The 15,047-nt window shown below is 46.3% G+C and overlaps 5 protein-coding genes across 5 annotated transcripts; 4 read left to right on the top strand and 1 right to left on the bottom strand.

The window, feature by feature from the left end:
- Positions 1–1,544: 1,544 nt before the first annotated feature.
- GGS25DRAFT_521824 (TB2/DP1, HVA22 family-domain-containing protein) lies at positions 1,545–2,321 on the bottom strand (the record flags this gene model as incomplete). The annotated part of the gene is made up of 5 exons (XM_049264118.1): positions 1,545–1,665; positions 1,725–1,814; positions 1,873–1,898; positions 1,954–2,169; positions 2,271–2,321. 5 exons carry the CDS (start codon positions 2,319–2,321, stop codon positions 1,545–1,547), a joined length of 504 nt encoding a protein of 167 aa, XP_049116795.1.
- Positions 2,322–4,118: 1,797 nt separating this feature from the next.
- Positions 4,119–7,056, top strand: GGS25DRAFT_285998 (RFX DNA-binding domain-containing protein). The gene is made up of 4 exons (XM_049257514.1): positions 4,119–4,235; positions 4,354–4,972; positions 5,033–5,326; positions 5,382–7,056. The coding sequence occupies exons 1-4, from the start codon at positions 4,223–4,225 to the stop codon at positions 6,865–6,867; spliced, it is 2,412 nt and encodes an 803-aa protein (XP_049116794.1). The 5' UTR covers positions 4,119–4,222; the 3' UTR covers positions 6,868–7,056.
- Positions 7,057–8,212: 1,156 nt separating this feature from the next.
- GGS25DRAFT_514363 (aspartate kinase) lies at positions 8,213–10,086 on the top strand (the record flags this gene model as incomplete). Its single annotated transcript, XM_049262984.1, has 5 exons — positions 8,213–8,306; positions 8,473–8,551; positions 8,618–8,942; positions 9,001–9,919; positions 9,989–10,086. The coding sequence occupies 5 exons, from the start codon at positions 8,213–8,215 to the stop codon at positions 10,084–10,086; spliced, it is 1,515 nt and encodes a 504-aa protein (XP_049116793.1).
- Positions 10,087–10,616: 530 nt separating this feature from the next.
- Positions 10,617–11,944, top strand: GGS25DRAFT_491110 (domain of Kin17 curved DNA-binding protein-domain-containing protein). The gene has a single exon (XM_049261058.1). It carries the CDS (start codon positions 10,726–10,728, stop codon positions 11,749–11,751), a length of 1,026 nt encoding a protein of 341 aa, XP_049116792.1. The 5' UTR covers positions 10,617–10,725; the 3' UTR covers positions 11,752–11,944.
- An 890-nt stretch (positions 11,945–12,834) lies between these two features.
- On the top strand, positions 12,835–14,641 carry GGS25DRAFT_531689 (FAD dependent oxidoreductase; the record flags this gene model as incomplete). Its single annotated transcript, XM_049265514.1, has 3 exons — positions 12,835–13,072; positions 13,147–14,036; positions 14,097–14,641. The coding sequence occupies 3 exons, from the start codon at positions 12,835–12,837 to the stop codon at positions 14,349–14,351; spliced, it is 1,383 nt and encodes a 460-aa protein (XP_049116791.1). The 3' UTR covers positions 14,352–14,641.
- Positions 14,642–15,047: the final 406 nt, after the last annotated feature.

Raw genomic sequence — 15,047 nt, 5'->3', positions numbered from 1 at the left:
ACCTACCTAGGTACTTGTAGTCTTGTACCTACATATATGTACATATATGTACTCAATTCAGGCATAATTAGGGCGGTGAAAGCTGTTATTAAAAAAATTCGGACGTCATTTCTTAGCTTTTTTAATTCATTTATAAGCCACGAAATCTTTTTTTTCCTTTCTCTCTTTTTCATCATTATTATGTTAAGACCACCAACTCAAATCATCGTCAGCCTGCCAAGTTACTTGTTCCACGCTGCTGACGACTCCGATGTGTGTGTCGAGAGTAACTTCAATGAAGCCCTTGCTTATAAAACCATTATCACGAGGGCCCTTAACTGTTGGCTGCCATGATGCGGTGATGACCTGAAGCAAGTTACAGTCTAATATAAAGTCGCCTTCTAGGGTTGCTTACTTCCAGCCACTCGAGAAGGTTGCGGCTCCCTTTGAGCGTTCCCTATAGACTTAGATAGCAATTTTCAAGTTGATACTTACCTGCCCTAGGTACTTAACCTGCCTATCTACACGTAGGTAGATATAAATTTGTACTATCAATGTTATACGTCCCTGTAAGTAAGCTTGACTTCTTTCTTCAATTGATATCCTCTGCCCTGATGAGCCTTTTGAGTCTGGTAAACCGATGGTGTTCAACCAATAAACTGTGTGGTCTATGTAGTAAAAACGTAGTTCTGTACAATGGTTGAACTTGCGGAAAGAACTCGGCATGAACTGAACCATGTATAGGCAGGAATCTCAAGACTCTTCAAAGTTGTAACCTAGCATAATGAGATACATAAATAGCTAATATGGATTCCGCAGCTCTAGATTTTCAATCAACCCTTTCGCACCATGCGCGGGATTATATCCGTATCTACATACCTAGGGTAGATAGGTAGGATTTAAACTCGAGCATCAGTCCGTAAGATGTTCTAATGTATCCAATAATAACCAGTGGTTTAACCTGGACAAAGCAAACATTCAATTGGTGACACGTCAATGAATGAACCCTTACTCATATATGGCAAGTATAAACAAAGAAGTCTCCCAAGAAAGGATGCTATAATTGTCAGGCATCCGATTTGAGCTACAACAACTTCAAGATCTACCAGGCACTACCTACCACGTCTTTAGCTTCTTTAGCACAATGCTCCACGTATTCGTATCTAAGACAGGGGTTGAAAATGATTGTGAATAAGCCAAAAGATCGGTTACGAATCATTACAACACCAACATGATTCATAAACCCCTTCTATAGGTAGTTACGCACCAATTGAGTAAATTCTATAATCGCCTAAGGAAACAATTTCTGAGGAAACAGGAGCTAGGTAGCACATTTCAACACGATACTGAACATGTCCTTTCCCAAAGAAAAACCACTTCACCCCCATAGCACTTCATTCTTCATCAAGACCCTCAATACCCAGTATACTCTGTTGCTGACAAGTTTTGTAGTACCTTCGACTGAACTCGGCCGATTAAAACATTTGCTTGCCTACTAGAAAATGTGCGGGTAGCTCTGCTTCTTTCTCCATGTCCACGGGTGTGATCCGACTACACAGCTTGATTTACTGGTCTTTGCTGAAAGAGTCGGCCTTCGCTCGGAGGTTTGCAGCAGTTGAGCCAGACTCGGAAAAGTAGCGTCCGAGCATGGGCTGCATGAAAGATCGGAAGATAAGTTGAGCACCGCTGAATATTGTTAGTTGTGTGATATAATGTATGGAATAATATTAACCACAAACCTGAACATGGGCAGCGATAGCCATAGCAAGAAGACAAACTTGAAAGTGTAGTAGAAGGGGAACCAGTAAACAACACTGACGGCACTTTCAAGGACGCTGTGAAACAGGTTAGTCATGTGAAACCACGGGGCAGAGCTACGTGCTCTCCACTTACGAGAAAAAGGCGAAAACAACCCAGTACTAGAACTACATTAGCGGGTGAAGATGATCAGTGGAAGCTGATGGTATAACATACTGTCAACCATTGAGTATCATCTGCCTTTGTAGTACTAAACAAGGCGACGAGAGAATAATATCCAGGGACCACGAAGCCAGCAAAGTTGGTCAAGAGCTGGCCACCCAGGTTAAAGATGATAAAAAATAAGTAGAGCGTAGCTACGCCAATGACGGCATAAACCTTGGGGACAGCAGTCTGCTTCTCGAGGTTGTTGAGGGCAGGATACTTGGATAGCTGGATATATCTCGTCAGTCTTTCGAAGCATGCGACATACTCGACCGAGGTCTGAATTGGCCGATAGGCTGGGAATGTAGATCTACTACGGTGTAGCTTACCTCGCGATCGAGCTGAGAAACATAGTGTTGGACACGGTCTTGTGCGGACATTTTTGCGATTTCTTATACGGAAAGCTGATGAGGTTAGAGAGAAAATTTAAAAATTGATTTCTTCTTTTCTTGAAAAAAAAAAGTTGGCAGGATAGATGATAATGATGGTTGCGCAGGGGCGGGGGAATGAAGCTGCTGATATCAAGCAAGCTGTGGTAGTATTTAGGGTTAGTAAAAAGCCACCTTGCTTAATATGGTAGATACACGTAGGAATGGAACAAGGGGGACGGGAAGTGGATAGTGGATCGGAGTCAGCCGGACTTACGACAATACGACGATACCTGGTGCTGGGACAGCTGGGTATCGGGTATCTCTGGTCTGGTATGCTGGGCAGTTATGAGTCTGGAAGGATAAAAGTGGTATAAAATGTAAGCTACTTACTTCAACGTTCTATATATATATAGTAGCAGACGAACAAAAGGCACCGGATTTATTTCCTCTTTTATGAGTAGATAGGTCAAGGTGAAGGAGAACAAGAACTATCGAATAGTAATAATATTTCTATTTAGTATGTAGTTATGTGTTAAGAGTTGCCAGATTGTGGGAAGGGAGAGAGAAAAGTTGCTTGTGCTGTGCTGTGCTGCCTACGTATGGATAGATGATGAGCTGGAGCTTAATAAAGTGCAGTGTGGGTACCAAAGGAACGATGACGGAAGGTAAGCCACGAACATGTAAAGCCCATTACCCGTAGGTCTGTAACACCCCAGCGTCCATGATTCAATCCGGATATCATGGCACGGACAAGATAGATCCATCTGGCTTCGGGTACGTAGATACTTCTAGTTACACCATTACATACCGACACCAGCCACACCAGTGACACCACATCTGAATTTAATTGCCATTCCTCGAGATAAATAACTACATGTACTGTACATGCCAAAAATGCTTGTTGTTATTGTTATTGTTGTTATGGTCAGCTTTTCATATGTATGAGAAGAGAAGATAGATATTTCGTCAAGATTAAACTTTGAATCAATAATATGGACATTGAATGAATGGAATGAATTAACTAGGTTAGTTAGATAGAATTACCAAAGTACAGAGCTTGAGTCTTTACATAGTACTAGGTACTGTGCGTAAACAGTAAAGACATCGTTTAAATACATAGTATCTATACTGGGTACTAAGATACTCTGCGCTGGCCATCACCGCACTGTGCTTCTCTCGTAATTCGGATTGGTATTTAGCGGTCTGAAGTTCTGAATTCTTCAAGTCTAGAACAACAATTTGCCTACTACGTAAGAGTCAACACAGTCAAGGTTGATAAATTGGAACGGTGAAAGCTTGAAACCAGCCACCTTGATATGTACCCAACATTGAAGGCTTAGACTCGCTTGAGGTAAGTGCAGCCTAAGTGCCGTACAACGCGAAAGCACATTGAATCCAGCCACGCGAGTTTTGCACGTGCATGCCTACCTACCTAGTACCTAGTACTAGGTGTGCAGTGTACATGGTGCATGTACGTATTTACATTAGATACGTACCTAGGTACCTTTTTTTTTTATTTTTTTACTAACTAGCATTGAATCACGTCCCGCAAGCTTTCGTTTAATTCCCGCTAAGAAAAGTTCCTACTTAGTACCCATTGACAAGGCCCGTTGCCCCGACGAGAGTTTTCTGTTGTTTGGAACAACCCTCGTCTCCGCCATTTTCTGTTTTTCATCTAGCAGAACCCTCACCTCAGCTTAAACCGATGCAGCATCAAGACTACCAAACCCTTTCCTGCATATACTAATACTAAGTAGGGTTCTTATTGCATCTCTAATCCATATTCTTTCATTCGTTATTATTTTGCGCGTCATATTATTCTGTTTTCCCCTTTATTCGTCTTTGCGGTCTCCGCTGTGTTTACCTATCGTGGTCGCATCCTACCGCTGCTGGGTAAACAACCCAGAAATATGGAAATGAGTAGTATGTGCCCTCCTCGAATCTATACGAACCTACATAGTCTCATACCTCGTCCGATCTTCAACTTGATATGGCAAATTATTTCGTGTTTACATTGACCTTTTCTCTAATTGTCTTGTAGATTCTCACCCCATGGACGGCGGCGCAATGTCGCAACAACATCCACCACAAAGAACCCAGTCTAGGGCTTCTACTGCTTCCATTCATAGTATAGCCACTCAGCCTAACATCGACCAACAATCCCTCATACCACACCATGGTTCCTTTCAGGACCAATGGACCGCGACTGAGCATGGGGCATCTAAGAATATGTCATCCGCGCCTCAACCAATGCCGGCCGAAGATATGATGCTTCGTCCTGCATCTCAAATGCAGGTCGCGCAGCCCTTCTCGATGGGTCCAAATATGCATCCTGCCGTTGGGTCCACTACCATACCATTTCATCAGCACCCAAACTTGCACCACGCTGTAGCAGTCGAGAATTTTGGTGCAAACGGTAGCTTTACTGATGCCGATAGTCAGATGATGGATCGTGAGGATGGGGAGGAGATGGAATCGGTTGTGCCTCAAGCCCGTTCAAAGAATGGTTCTAGTCGCACCAGTGCAAATAACGAACTCGAGATGCGCCAGTTATTTCAGTCTAATCAGCACCGTACATTAAAAGACGTTGCAAAGGAGTTGCATGGCAATGAGCGTGGCCCCAATTCGGAGCGCGCCAGACAGATCTTCGCCATGTTATGGTAAGCTACACCGGCGTATTCGTTTATAAGTTTTGGCAGAGCATCTCTAACTTTAGGTAGGATTAATCAAGTCTGTACCAGAGGTCGAACCTCCGTACCTCGAGGTCGAGTTTATACCAACTACGCAACGCGCTGTGCAACTGAGAGAATAACGGTCCTTAACCCAGCCAGCTTTGGAAAGCTAGTTCGAGTCCTTTATCCTGGGCTAAAGACACGGCGGCTTGGAGTTCGCGGAGAGTCCAAGTACCATTACGTTAACTTCGCCATGATCGATGACCAACCAGAGCTGAGGGAACCCTCCATCCAACCAGCTCTTCCTCTCGCTGACCCTACCCCTTTCGCTCAAAGCTTCAGGTAAGTCTTATCCACCACCGTCCCACTTACCTTCCTTGTACTGAGCTCTTAGCAGTGCTGGACCATCTCAATCGCCTGCATTGAATCCCCAAGGCTCCACCGCGCAATCGCCTGTGCTTGTACAACAAGCCAATACCCACGTGGGCTCACGTTTGGCTGGAAACCATGCTGTGTACCATCAACCTGATGTGCCCAGTTTGAAGGAGTTACATTCCTCTAATGCTAAAACCTTGCTACGCTTGGATTTCTTAGAGGAAGCTGAAGAGCCGACACGATCGCCTCCAACCGTTGTCCTCCCTGACATTAAACCGTTCTTGCCAAAGAAAACCGACCCGGATTCAGCAGCATCTCTCGTAGCCTGCTACCAAGCTTACTGCAACGTCATAATTGAGGCTATACGTTTTGTCAAGGAGCAGACGTTCTATTTCCAGTACAGGTCTTTTACCGGCACCCTTACCGCACCCGTGCTTAAACTCTTCCGCCACCCGAGTATTGCACCATGGATACAGGAGTGCGAATTCGCTCTTTACCAAACTCTGATGCGAATTCTCTCTGTTCTTGCTTTGCAAGTGGTTCCAGCTGCTGTACTGGATGCCCTGCGCAACATCGCAGAGCACATGGTCCCCTGTGTTCGAGAGCATTTCGGGGGAGAACCAGAACACGTTGTCCAAGCCAAGGAAGCTTCAGCTGCCGTTTTCGCGGCTTTACTTGATCGTCTTCTACGAGTGAATCTCACGGCGCACGCCGCTGCCAATATGCTCTCCAACGCTGAGAATCGAGACACCATGTATATCGACTGGCTGACAATAGTTAGAATCCGCAAGGTTGCTGAGTGTGTGCCTCTCCGAGGCATGGATGACGTAGTCGACATTCTACTAGGCGAAATTCGAGATTTGATCAACCCAGTCAGGGTTCCATGGGAGATCGAGAGTATGACGCTATATGGAGAGGTGGCACGCGGTGGCCGAGATACACAAGCTTCAGATTCTACGGATGACCAAGCTCCTGTACTCGACCGATGGACTAATTTCCTACGATCAATACCAACTCGTTTTCCATATGCTTCACCGGCCGAAATCGTCGATTGCGTACACCGAGTTGGGAACGAGGTAATGCGGGATATTACCGTTGGTCAAGGAAAAAGTTTTGGCTCGTGGTGGGTGACGAAATGCTGGATCGATGAGATGATCGCGTTCCTAGCGGAATACGGCGGTTTCATGAAGACCAAGAATCTGTCCCCTCCCACAACGAATGTCCCCAATGTCCCACAACTTCCGGGTACCAACGGCGAGACAAGTCAGCAACGTTCACGCCTCAGCAGTGGTAGTGAGGACCTCGACATTTCCCGCATTCCACAGCCTCAACCGGATCGCGCCCCGTTTCCTTCACAGGCCGAAGCTAATGGACAAGACGACCTCTTACAACCGTCACAGAGCCACGATGATAGTGGAATCGGGATTCGAACTCCTGAAGAAGACTTCCCCGTGGACAAATACGATTTTCAACATACCCCCGAAGAGCAATTGCAACCTCAGGCATAGAGGCTCCCCTTCTATAGGCGGTAGCTCGCACATATCGGCCTACTGTGCTCTGCACCCCCAATTGCGCGGGCCATTCTGGTCAAGTCCCAGATTCGGGTTGTTTATATACCTATTTTAATAATTGGCGTTGGTGACGGGTGATTTAACCATCTGGCCTACGGCATGGCCTACGTACACGATGGTATGACGAATACGATACACGACTGGCAGCACGTTCAGAGGATTTCGGAGGGAGATCTAACCTGGGGGATTTGTACCCGGTTAGAATGGGCTAAGAGTGGTAATCCATCACACTCACTGAAAAGGGAGACAAAGGGGTTACATTTCATATGAGGCACGGAAAAGGAACGCCTGGCGGTCGGATCTGGCGAAGGTGGGCTAGGGTTTTATGCTCCATGAGATTTTTACGTAGATGATCAGGAGGTGTATAAGGGGCGGCACTGTGGATATCCGCTTATTACTCCTGGTTATAGGACAGTTGGAGAGGGGGGGGGGGATAGTTGTGGTTTGTGATACCCATAGGTACCTACCTAGTACCCAGGTCCTAAGCAGCCAGCTGATGTTGGAGGTTACATACATACTGGTGCCTACTTGAAGGTAGGTAGGTAGGTACACTACTTGTTGACATTAGCTGTCATATAACCTTCCATATATATGTACATACCTATTATGCGCACCGTGCTATGTTTAAATGAACCTCAAGAGTGCGTGCTACTAGGTTACAGTAGGTACATTATAATAGCCTACATAGTACATACTACATAGAGGTATGTAAAGTTTGTAAACATTTAAAGGGGTCTTGGATGCCCCGCCTTTATTGCCCCGCTATAACGGGTGGTCAAGCTGTACTTAGCCGGTGCGTCGCTGCTTGCAACGAACGATCCAGGGCCAGGGTTGGACCCAAATACGGATGGGTCCATTAAATCTTTTTTTTTTCTTCTTCTACCGTGCCTGCTGTCTGCTGTGTACGAAGTAAACTACAGCTGTGGCACCTCCGATTCGGGGCACTTTCAAGTTCATGTCGAAAAAGCCAGTTCCATTTTTTTGACTCAAGAATTAATTAGTTCATAGTTTGAATCCTGGTCACCTTGAATTCTCACTTCTTTTAATCAAAATTGAATATCTCGTCTTTCAGCCTCTTCAATGCCGATTCTCTTCTTCATAAGATTAGAATAAAAAAAGTAAAAGACCCCTCGACAATAAAAATCAATAATTCAAAGCTGCCCCACTATCGACACAGCTCTTTTCGGCTTTTGTGACGTCTCACTTTTTAAGCTATACCTACATACAGCATACATATAACATAGTACAGACTACAGACGAGGCCCTGAGTTTGCTCCCTGTCATGGATGCCATACTTCATGGTAACACCAGCAGTGAAGGTTGGATAGTTCAAAAATTCGGAGGCACAAGTGTTGGCAAATTCCCAGATAATGTTTGTTAAACATCAACCCATTCATTCATGACTTACCCATTTTCACCTTAACTAACCTTGTCTTTACCAACTTGAATATAGATTGCCGAAGACATTGTTCGGTATGAATATGCCATTGAGTTACCCAAACATGCTGATCGATACATCATACTAACTTTCTGTTATAAGAGCCAACTTGAGCTCGAATAAGATTGCTGTTGTCTGCTCTGCTAGGAGTTCTGGCAAGAAAGCAACTGGCACTACTAGTCGGTGAGTCACCAAGTTGTTTTATACCCACCGCAGGTCTAATCCGTCTAACACAACACATTCATATAGCCTATTGGAGGTCTACAAACAGTTGCGTGCTATATCGGCAGCAACAAGTAATGAGATCACCCAGAATGAACTCGTCGAAGCAGCCAAGCTTATCATTTGGGATGTCTGCGAGGAACATACCCAGGCAGCACATACTTTTGTGAAATGCCCCAATTTGCAAAAGGAACTTACGGCAGGTATTGAGGCAGACTGTCAGGAGTTAATAGACTACATCATTGCAGCTAAGCGCTTCAATTTGGAGGTCAATGCGAGATCTAAGGATAGGGTAGTGAGCTTTGGAGAAAAGCTAAGTTGCAGATTCATGACATATCTGCTAAAAGACCGGGTTGGTTGAAATCATGGGTCGTAACTTTCTCGGCATGCATACTAATGAGCAATTCTAGCACGTTGATGCAGAATATGTCGATCTGTCTGATGTGATGCATTACGACAGCTCCGATCGGTTAAGCCTAGCCTTTTATAAGGATGCAGCATCCATCTTTCGAAAAAGGCTAGAAGCTTGCAACGACAGGGTTCCAGTTATCACTGGCTTCTTCGGCAATGTTCCTGGCAGCTTGATGGATGGAGACATTGGGCGAGGGTACACCGATCTATGCGCAGCATTGGTAGCGGTTGGAATCAAGGCACAGGAATTGCAGATATGGAAAGAGGTGGATGGTATATTCACAGCAGACCCCACCAAAGTGCCCACGGCCAGGCTCCTAGCATCGATCACACCATCAGAAGCAGCCGAACTCACATTCTACGGCTCCGAGGTTATCCATCATCTGACTATGGATCAGGTGATCAAGGCTGACCCGCCCATCCCAATCCGTATTAAGAATGTCAAGAATCCACGTGGCAACGGCACCGTGGTGGTTCCAGATCCGGTGCAGTCCCCTGCGCAGCAGATCAAGAGGTCGCGACCTTCAGATGCCTCGTTACGAAAACATCCCAAGAGACCTACGGCGGTGACAATCAAGAACAATATCTCAGTCATCAACGTACATTCTAACAAGCGGTCGATATCGCATGGGTTTTTTGCCAAGGTGTTTTCCATTCTCAACAGTCACAGGATATCTGTTGATCTGATCTCTACGAGCGAAGTCCACGTGTCTATGGCCATTCACTCAACTGCCCCGTCGGTCCGCCATTTTGAGAAGGCCAAGGCAGAATTGGAGGAATGTGGAGATGTTAGCATATTATTGGACATGGCAATATTGAGCTTGGTGGGTGCTGAGATGAAGAACATGATCGGCATTGCTGGCCGCATGTTTTCAACACTAGGAGAGCATAACGTCAACATTGAGATGATCTCACAAGGTAAGTGATACCAGGCCTTTCAATTCACCGTGGCTTATTAGAAGTTCCTTGCTAACTATATGATATTAGGTGCGAGTGAGATAAATATATCTTGCGTGATAGACGCAAGAGAAGCATCGAGGGCTATGAACATATTACATACGAACCTCTTTACATTTCTTGATTAGTAACAATGAGATGTTATTGAACATGACCTAATGCATACTCGTCTATTGTGCTATGGGAAAACCATGCAGCAATACTGGAGCCACAACGGTTCTTTGTAGGTACCAACCTGTGTATTTAAAGGTGGTATGAGGGTGTGGTATAATGGGGCCTTGGAAGATAAATAATCTTGGAACTGTATATGTTTATGAGTATGGCTTGAAGACTTGAACGAAAAGGGGTTGGAAGGTTGAGTAGATGATGTTAGAATGGATGACTACCTACCTAGGTAGGTAGATCAAAATACACGTAAAAGTTCATTCGGCTTTTTGCAAAGAAATAAGGTACAAATTGTATCTTCAATCAATGATTTTGTCTCTTTGAATACATGTATGTATCAATGTATTCAATGTATTCAATGTATTCAATGTATTCAATGTTCATGTATTCATTGGTTTTCAAGAGCACCGCCACACTGCCACACCGCCACATATTTATCTTATCTAGTTACATAGTATGATTTGGAAATTCAACTCGGAAATTCCACTGTCTGCTTAAACTTACCAATCTTTACAATATCATCAATCTTCGTCCATCGCCATTCCGAGACCACCCCTACGTTCATTTTCTCGAAATACTGGCATTGCGCCCAACAAGTCAAGATGCCCAAGGCAGAGGTTGGCTCAACCAAGTACCTAAACAACAAGTTGAAGTCGAAGGGGTTGCAGCGGCTTCGCTGGTACTGCCAAATATGTGAAAAGCAATGTAGGGACGCCAATGCATTTAAGATGCACACGCAAAGCGAGTCCCACACGAGGAAAATGCTACTCGTCGGCGAGGACCCCAAGAAATACATCGAAGAGTACAGCACCCAGTTCGTAAAAGACTTCCTTCAGCAACTACGAACCTCCCACGGAGAGAAGGCTGTGCACATCAACCACTTTTACCAAAACTACATCGGGAACAAGGAGCATATCCACATGAATGCCACCAAATGGCATTCCCTGACCGAGTTCGCCAAATACCTAGGAAGGGAGGGCATCTGTAAGGTTCATGAAAACGAGAAGGGCATACATATTGCATGGGTCGATGATTCGCCAGACGCCTTGCGACGGAAGGAGGCGGTACGCAGGAAGGAGTTACAGGATAAAGGAGATGAGGAACGGGAACAGATGTTGATTAAGGAACAAATTCGTCGCGCCAAGAGGGAGGCAGGTGAACAGAACGAGGAGGAGGTTGACAACACGGAAGACAAAGGGCTCAAGAGACAGGAGGGAGAGAAAATTAAGCTTTCCTTTGGAGTAAAACCTACGACGCAGCCTGCGGCAAACGCATCCCCGGAGAAGCCAACCCCAGAGACATCGAGATCGCCACCAAAAGACACATCGAAGAACGAATCTGAGCAAACAACAGCTCAACCTCAGCCTCAGCCTGCCTCCAGCGCCACCGAGAAACCAGCCACTGCAGCTCCCATATCGCTAAAGATGGCAGCCAAGCCTCAGACCAAGAACGTATTTGCCGCCGCAAAGAAGAACGCTCTTGCAGGAGGCTCGAAGAAGCCATCCGCCTTCGAGCAGCCAAAGAAGATGAGCGAGGCGGAACGCATCATGAAGGAGGAATTGGAGCGCAAGAGGTCTCGTGAGGGCTCGGGGAGAGGCGGCTTTTCGAATAAGCGGCAGAAGTTTTGAGAGGAAAAATGAAAGGAAAGGAAAGAAGGGAAGGGAGACGAGAGCATAATGAGCGAGCATGGACGGAGTATTGGCGTTCGGGTATACCAATCAGGACTTTTGATGTGTATAGCATTGGCATTTAAGGATTAAGGGGGGCCCAGGCAAAATGCCATTTCAAGCTCTTCGGAAAATAAACCACATTTTCATGACATGAAGCTTTTGTTTTACGATTCTTAACTCTGTGACTACACACCTACACACCTAGGTACCTGCCGAAGTGCTATACCTACGTCGAAGCTCTTGCAACTATGTACGTTGATATAATGAATTTTCTGCATAGTATGATGTCTAGGTGCCTAGGCAGATAGGTGACAATTAGGTAGTATAGGTAACCTGTCTAAGCAAATGAAGCCTTACGTGGGCCTCGTTTGAGCCGCGTCACTCATAGCACCTACTACAAGTCATATACAATACGCACTACCTACGTGCGCTTACAGATTTGGGGAGGCAAAGGGGGTACAAATAGGGGACTGCATAGGGCTGGCGAATGGGCGGGCCGCATAGGTATCATGGGGAAATATGTACAGTATAGGGGGAAGTGATGCTATTAGGTAGCATCTAGGTACGTACTGCTGGGTTAGGCAGGCTGACAGGTGAACGGATTTCGTGACGGAAAGGAATATGCTGCATATATGTATGCATGCATGTATGGATGGATGGATGGATGTAGGCTTGCCATGCCGCAACTTCGCTTGGAGAGACGAGTGAGAGCTAACCTAGTAAATTTAGGGGTTTTTTGTTGGCATCGAAATATAACGGTTCTAGCTATTTTGTGCTTTTGCTGGCTGCTGCTCGATATGGTATATCCCCGTTGCATCGCACATTGATTACGACGGCTCGTTTGCAGTGACTCATCCGGGCTGAATAACATCGTGCCATTGATTTATGTTTATTGGGTGTTGTAGTGTGTACTAGTATGCCTACTTGAGTACATATATAGGTAGGGATGGGCTATAGAGATCTTATCTCAGTGCCTCCAACGTCAGTCTATACACCTAGCTTCTATTGATTCTACGATATCTATTTCCAACGATAACTAAAATGGCCAGCCCCTTTCCCGTTCCCAACGCAACAGTCCCGTACTGGCGGACAGAGCTCCATGAGCTCGACTCTCACCGTAGCACACCAGAAATACCCGAGAAACAGGACATCGTCATCATCGGGGCTGGTTTCGCGGGTGCGGCGCTGGCGTACTATCTGCTCAAAGACAACCCGTCGAAGCTGAGCATTACTATTTTAGAAGCTAGGGAGGCTTGTTCAGGGGCCACGGGGCGGAATGGTAAGTTATGATTGATATTACTCTACCACTTCAGTTAGTATGCCATTGTGTCGTAGGACTAACCGTCTACGCAGGCGGACACTTAAGACCTGACCTCTTCGTCGGCGTAGCATCCAGGATGCAAGCTCAAGGCCTTGAGACGGCGAACGAAGCTGGGCTCTTCGAGGTCGCCAACGCCAAGGCTGTCGTCGAGCTTGTCAATGAAGAAAACATCGATTGTGATCTTCGGCAGGTGACCACGGCTGACATGTTCGTCGACGCGGCTGAAGCTTCTAAGGCCATGAAGCTATGGGACACGATGTCGCAACTAGATTGCCCTACTCTGAAGGATGTTACTTACCATGGCCCAGAAGAAGCTGAAAAGGTCACGGGTATAAAAGATGCTAAAGTTGCTTTCACGTATCCGGCTCACACGCTGTGGCCGTATAAACTGGTCATGAACCTGCTAGCCAGTGCTGTAAAGCAAGGCGTTAATTTGCAAACTCATACATCGGTGCTGGAGGTATCCGAGACGGCTGATAGCGAGGAATTATGGACACTTTCGACACCGCGAGGCATCACAAAAGCTAGACGAGTTATCTTTGCAAATAATGCATACATCAGCGGCTTGCTTAGCGAATACGACGACGCCATCTACGGCGCTCGCGGCACCGTTTGCAGAATCGTGCCATCTTCTCCTCCGCAGCCACCGGCGTGGGAGATACCGCTAGGCTCTTGCGGATTGGAGTCGGAGAGTCCTGATAAGATCGAATCGTACTATGGCTTGCGCCCAGACAAGAGCATAATGGTAGGAGGCGCGAGGAGTACGTTCTATACTAAGCGGGAACTGTGGTACAGGAATTTCGACGACTCAACGCTCATCGAGCCTGCGGTGCCGTATTTCGAGGGCTGGGCCGCAAGGACGTTTGAAGGGTGGGAGGAGACTCCCGTCAAGGTAGACAGCGTATGGACGGGCATCATGGGCGTGAGCATTCTTATACTTGCCCACCTGCCCCACCTACCTAAGTACTCATGAAGAATACAGTATTCAGCGGACGATGCGCCGCACATCGGCCCTGTGCCCTCGAAACCGGGCTTATACTCGTGCGCCGGGTTCAATGGCCACGGTATGCCAAACGTCCTGCTCTGCGCCAAGGGCTTGGCCAGGATCATTAAGGACGGCTGCCCTTTTTCGGAGACAGGTGTGCCGGGTTGCTACGAGACCAGCGCCGCGCGGCTCCGGAAGATATCCGAGACTCTTGCGGGTTCCAGCACGGGGCGGGTGCGGACTGATATTTAAGTGACAGTAGGTATGAGTGTGTGAAGTATGTATGGTACCGACATGCCTGCGTACCAGATAGCTGCTAAGCCTCTAACCTAGGTATGCATGTAAGTGCTGATGTAGGTGATGGTGGGTTTCTTGGTTATGGAGACTGGCTAGGTAACGCCCATGGAATGAAGGTGTGAGATTGGCTGACAAGGTTAGCATTAAAGTAGTTGAAAAGTGGGAGTTCCTGATTGATGACACAATCGAGGGCATTTATCCATATTGAAATAGGTGTAAAATAGTTAATCTCAAGTTGGAGTTTTGGACTCAAAATTTGGAGAAGTCGGGCAGCGGGCTGGCTCGGAGTGTTCCTATGTTATCTAGCGCACACCTAAAAATAAGTCGGCAGGGCTAACCTTGGCCATCATGATTGGCTGATAAAAGTTCGATGCGATCCACGGGAGGCAGATTACCAGGGAATCAAGGCCCGTGCCTTATTAGACCGTTATTTACCTATTACAGCCACCTGACGACACTGTGCTTGTATTGCACCTGTGTACGTTGAGGGGAAGATCTGAATATGCATGCACTAACTCTCAATGCTATCATTATAGAAATATCCATGTATTACATGTCCAACATAAAAAGAAGATTATGTAGAGATGACAGATTTCCTTTTCGCAAGATATTACTATGTAACTACACTACTAGGTACTCGTATTTATTTCC

This window comes from Hypoxylon fragiforme (assembly GCF_022984875.1).
Source record: "Hypoxylon fragiforme strain CBS 206.31 chromosome Unknown GGS25scaffold_5, whole genome shotgun sequence".
Classification (NCBI taxonomy): domain Eukaryota; kingdom Fungi; phylum Ascomycota; class Sordariomycetes; order Xylariales; family Hypoxylaceae; genus Hypoxylon; species Hypoxylon fragiforme.
The sequence above is the reverse complement of the archived record's forward strand: the minus strand, read 5'-3'. Positions and strand labels throughout refer to the sequence as shown.

Bases quoted from the DNA above. Each gene is read 5' to 3' on its own strand.
- GGS25DRAFT_491110 (XM_049261058.1), top strand. From the start codon at position 10,726: ATGCCCAAGGCAGAGGTTGGCTCAACCAAGTACCTAAACAACAAGTTG.
- GGS25DRAFT_285998 (XM_049257514.1), top strand. The intron at 4,973-5,032 runs GTAAGCTACACC...AACTTTAGGTAG, and splicing joins CAGATCTTCGCCATGTTATG to GATTAATCAAGTCTGTACCA. The intron at 5,327-5,381 runs GTAAGTCTTATC...AGCTCTTAGCAG, and splicing joins CCTTTCGCTCAAAGCTTCAG to TGCTGGACCATCTCAATCGC.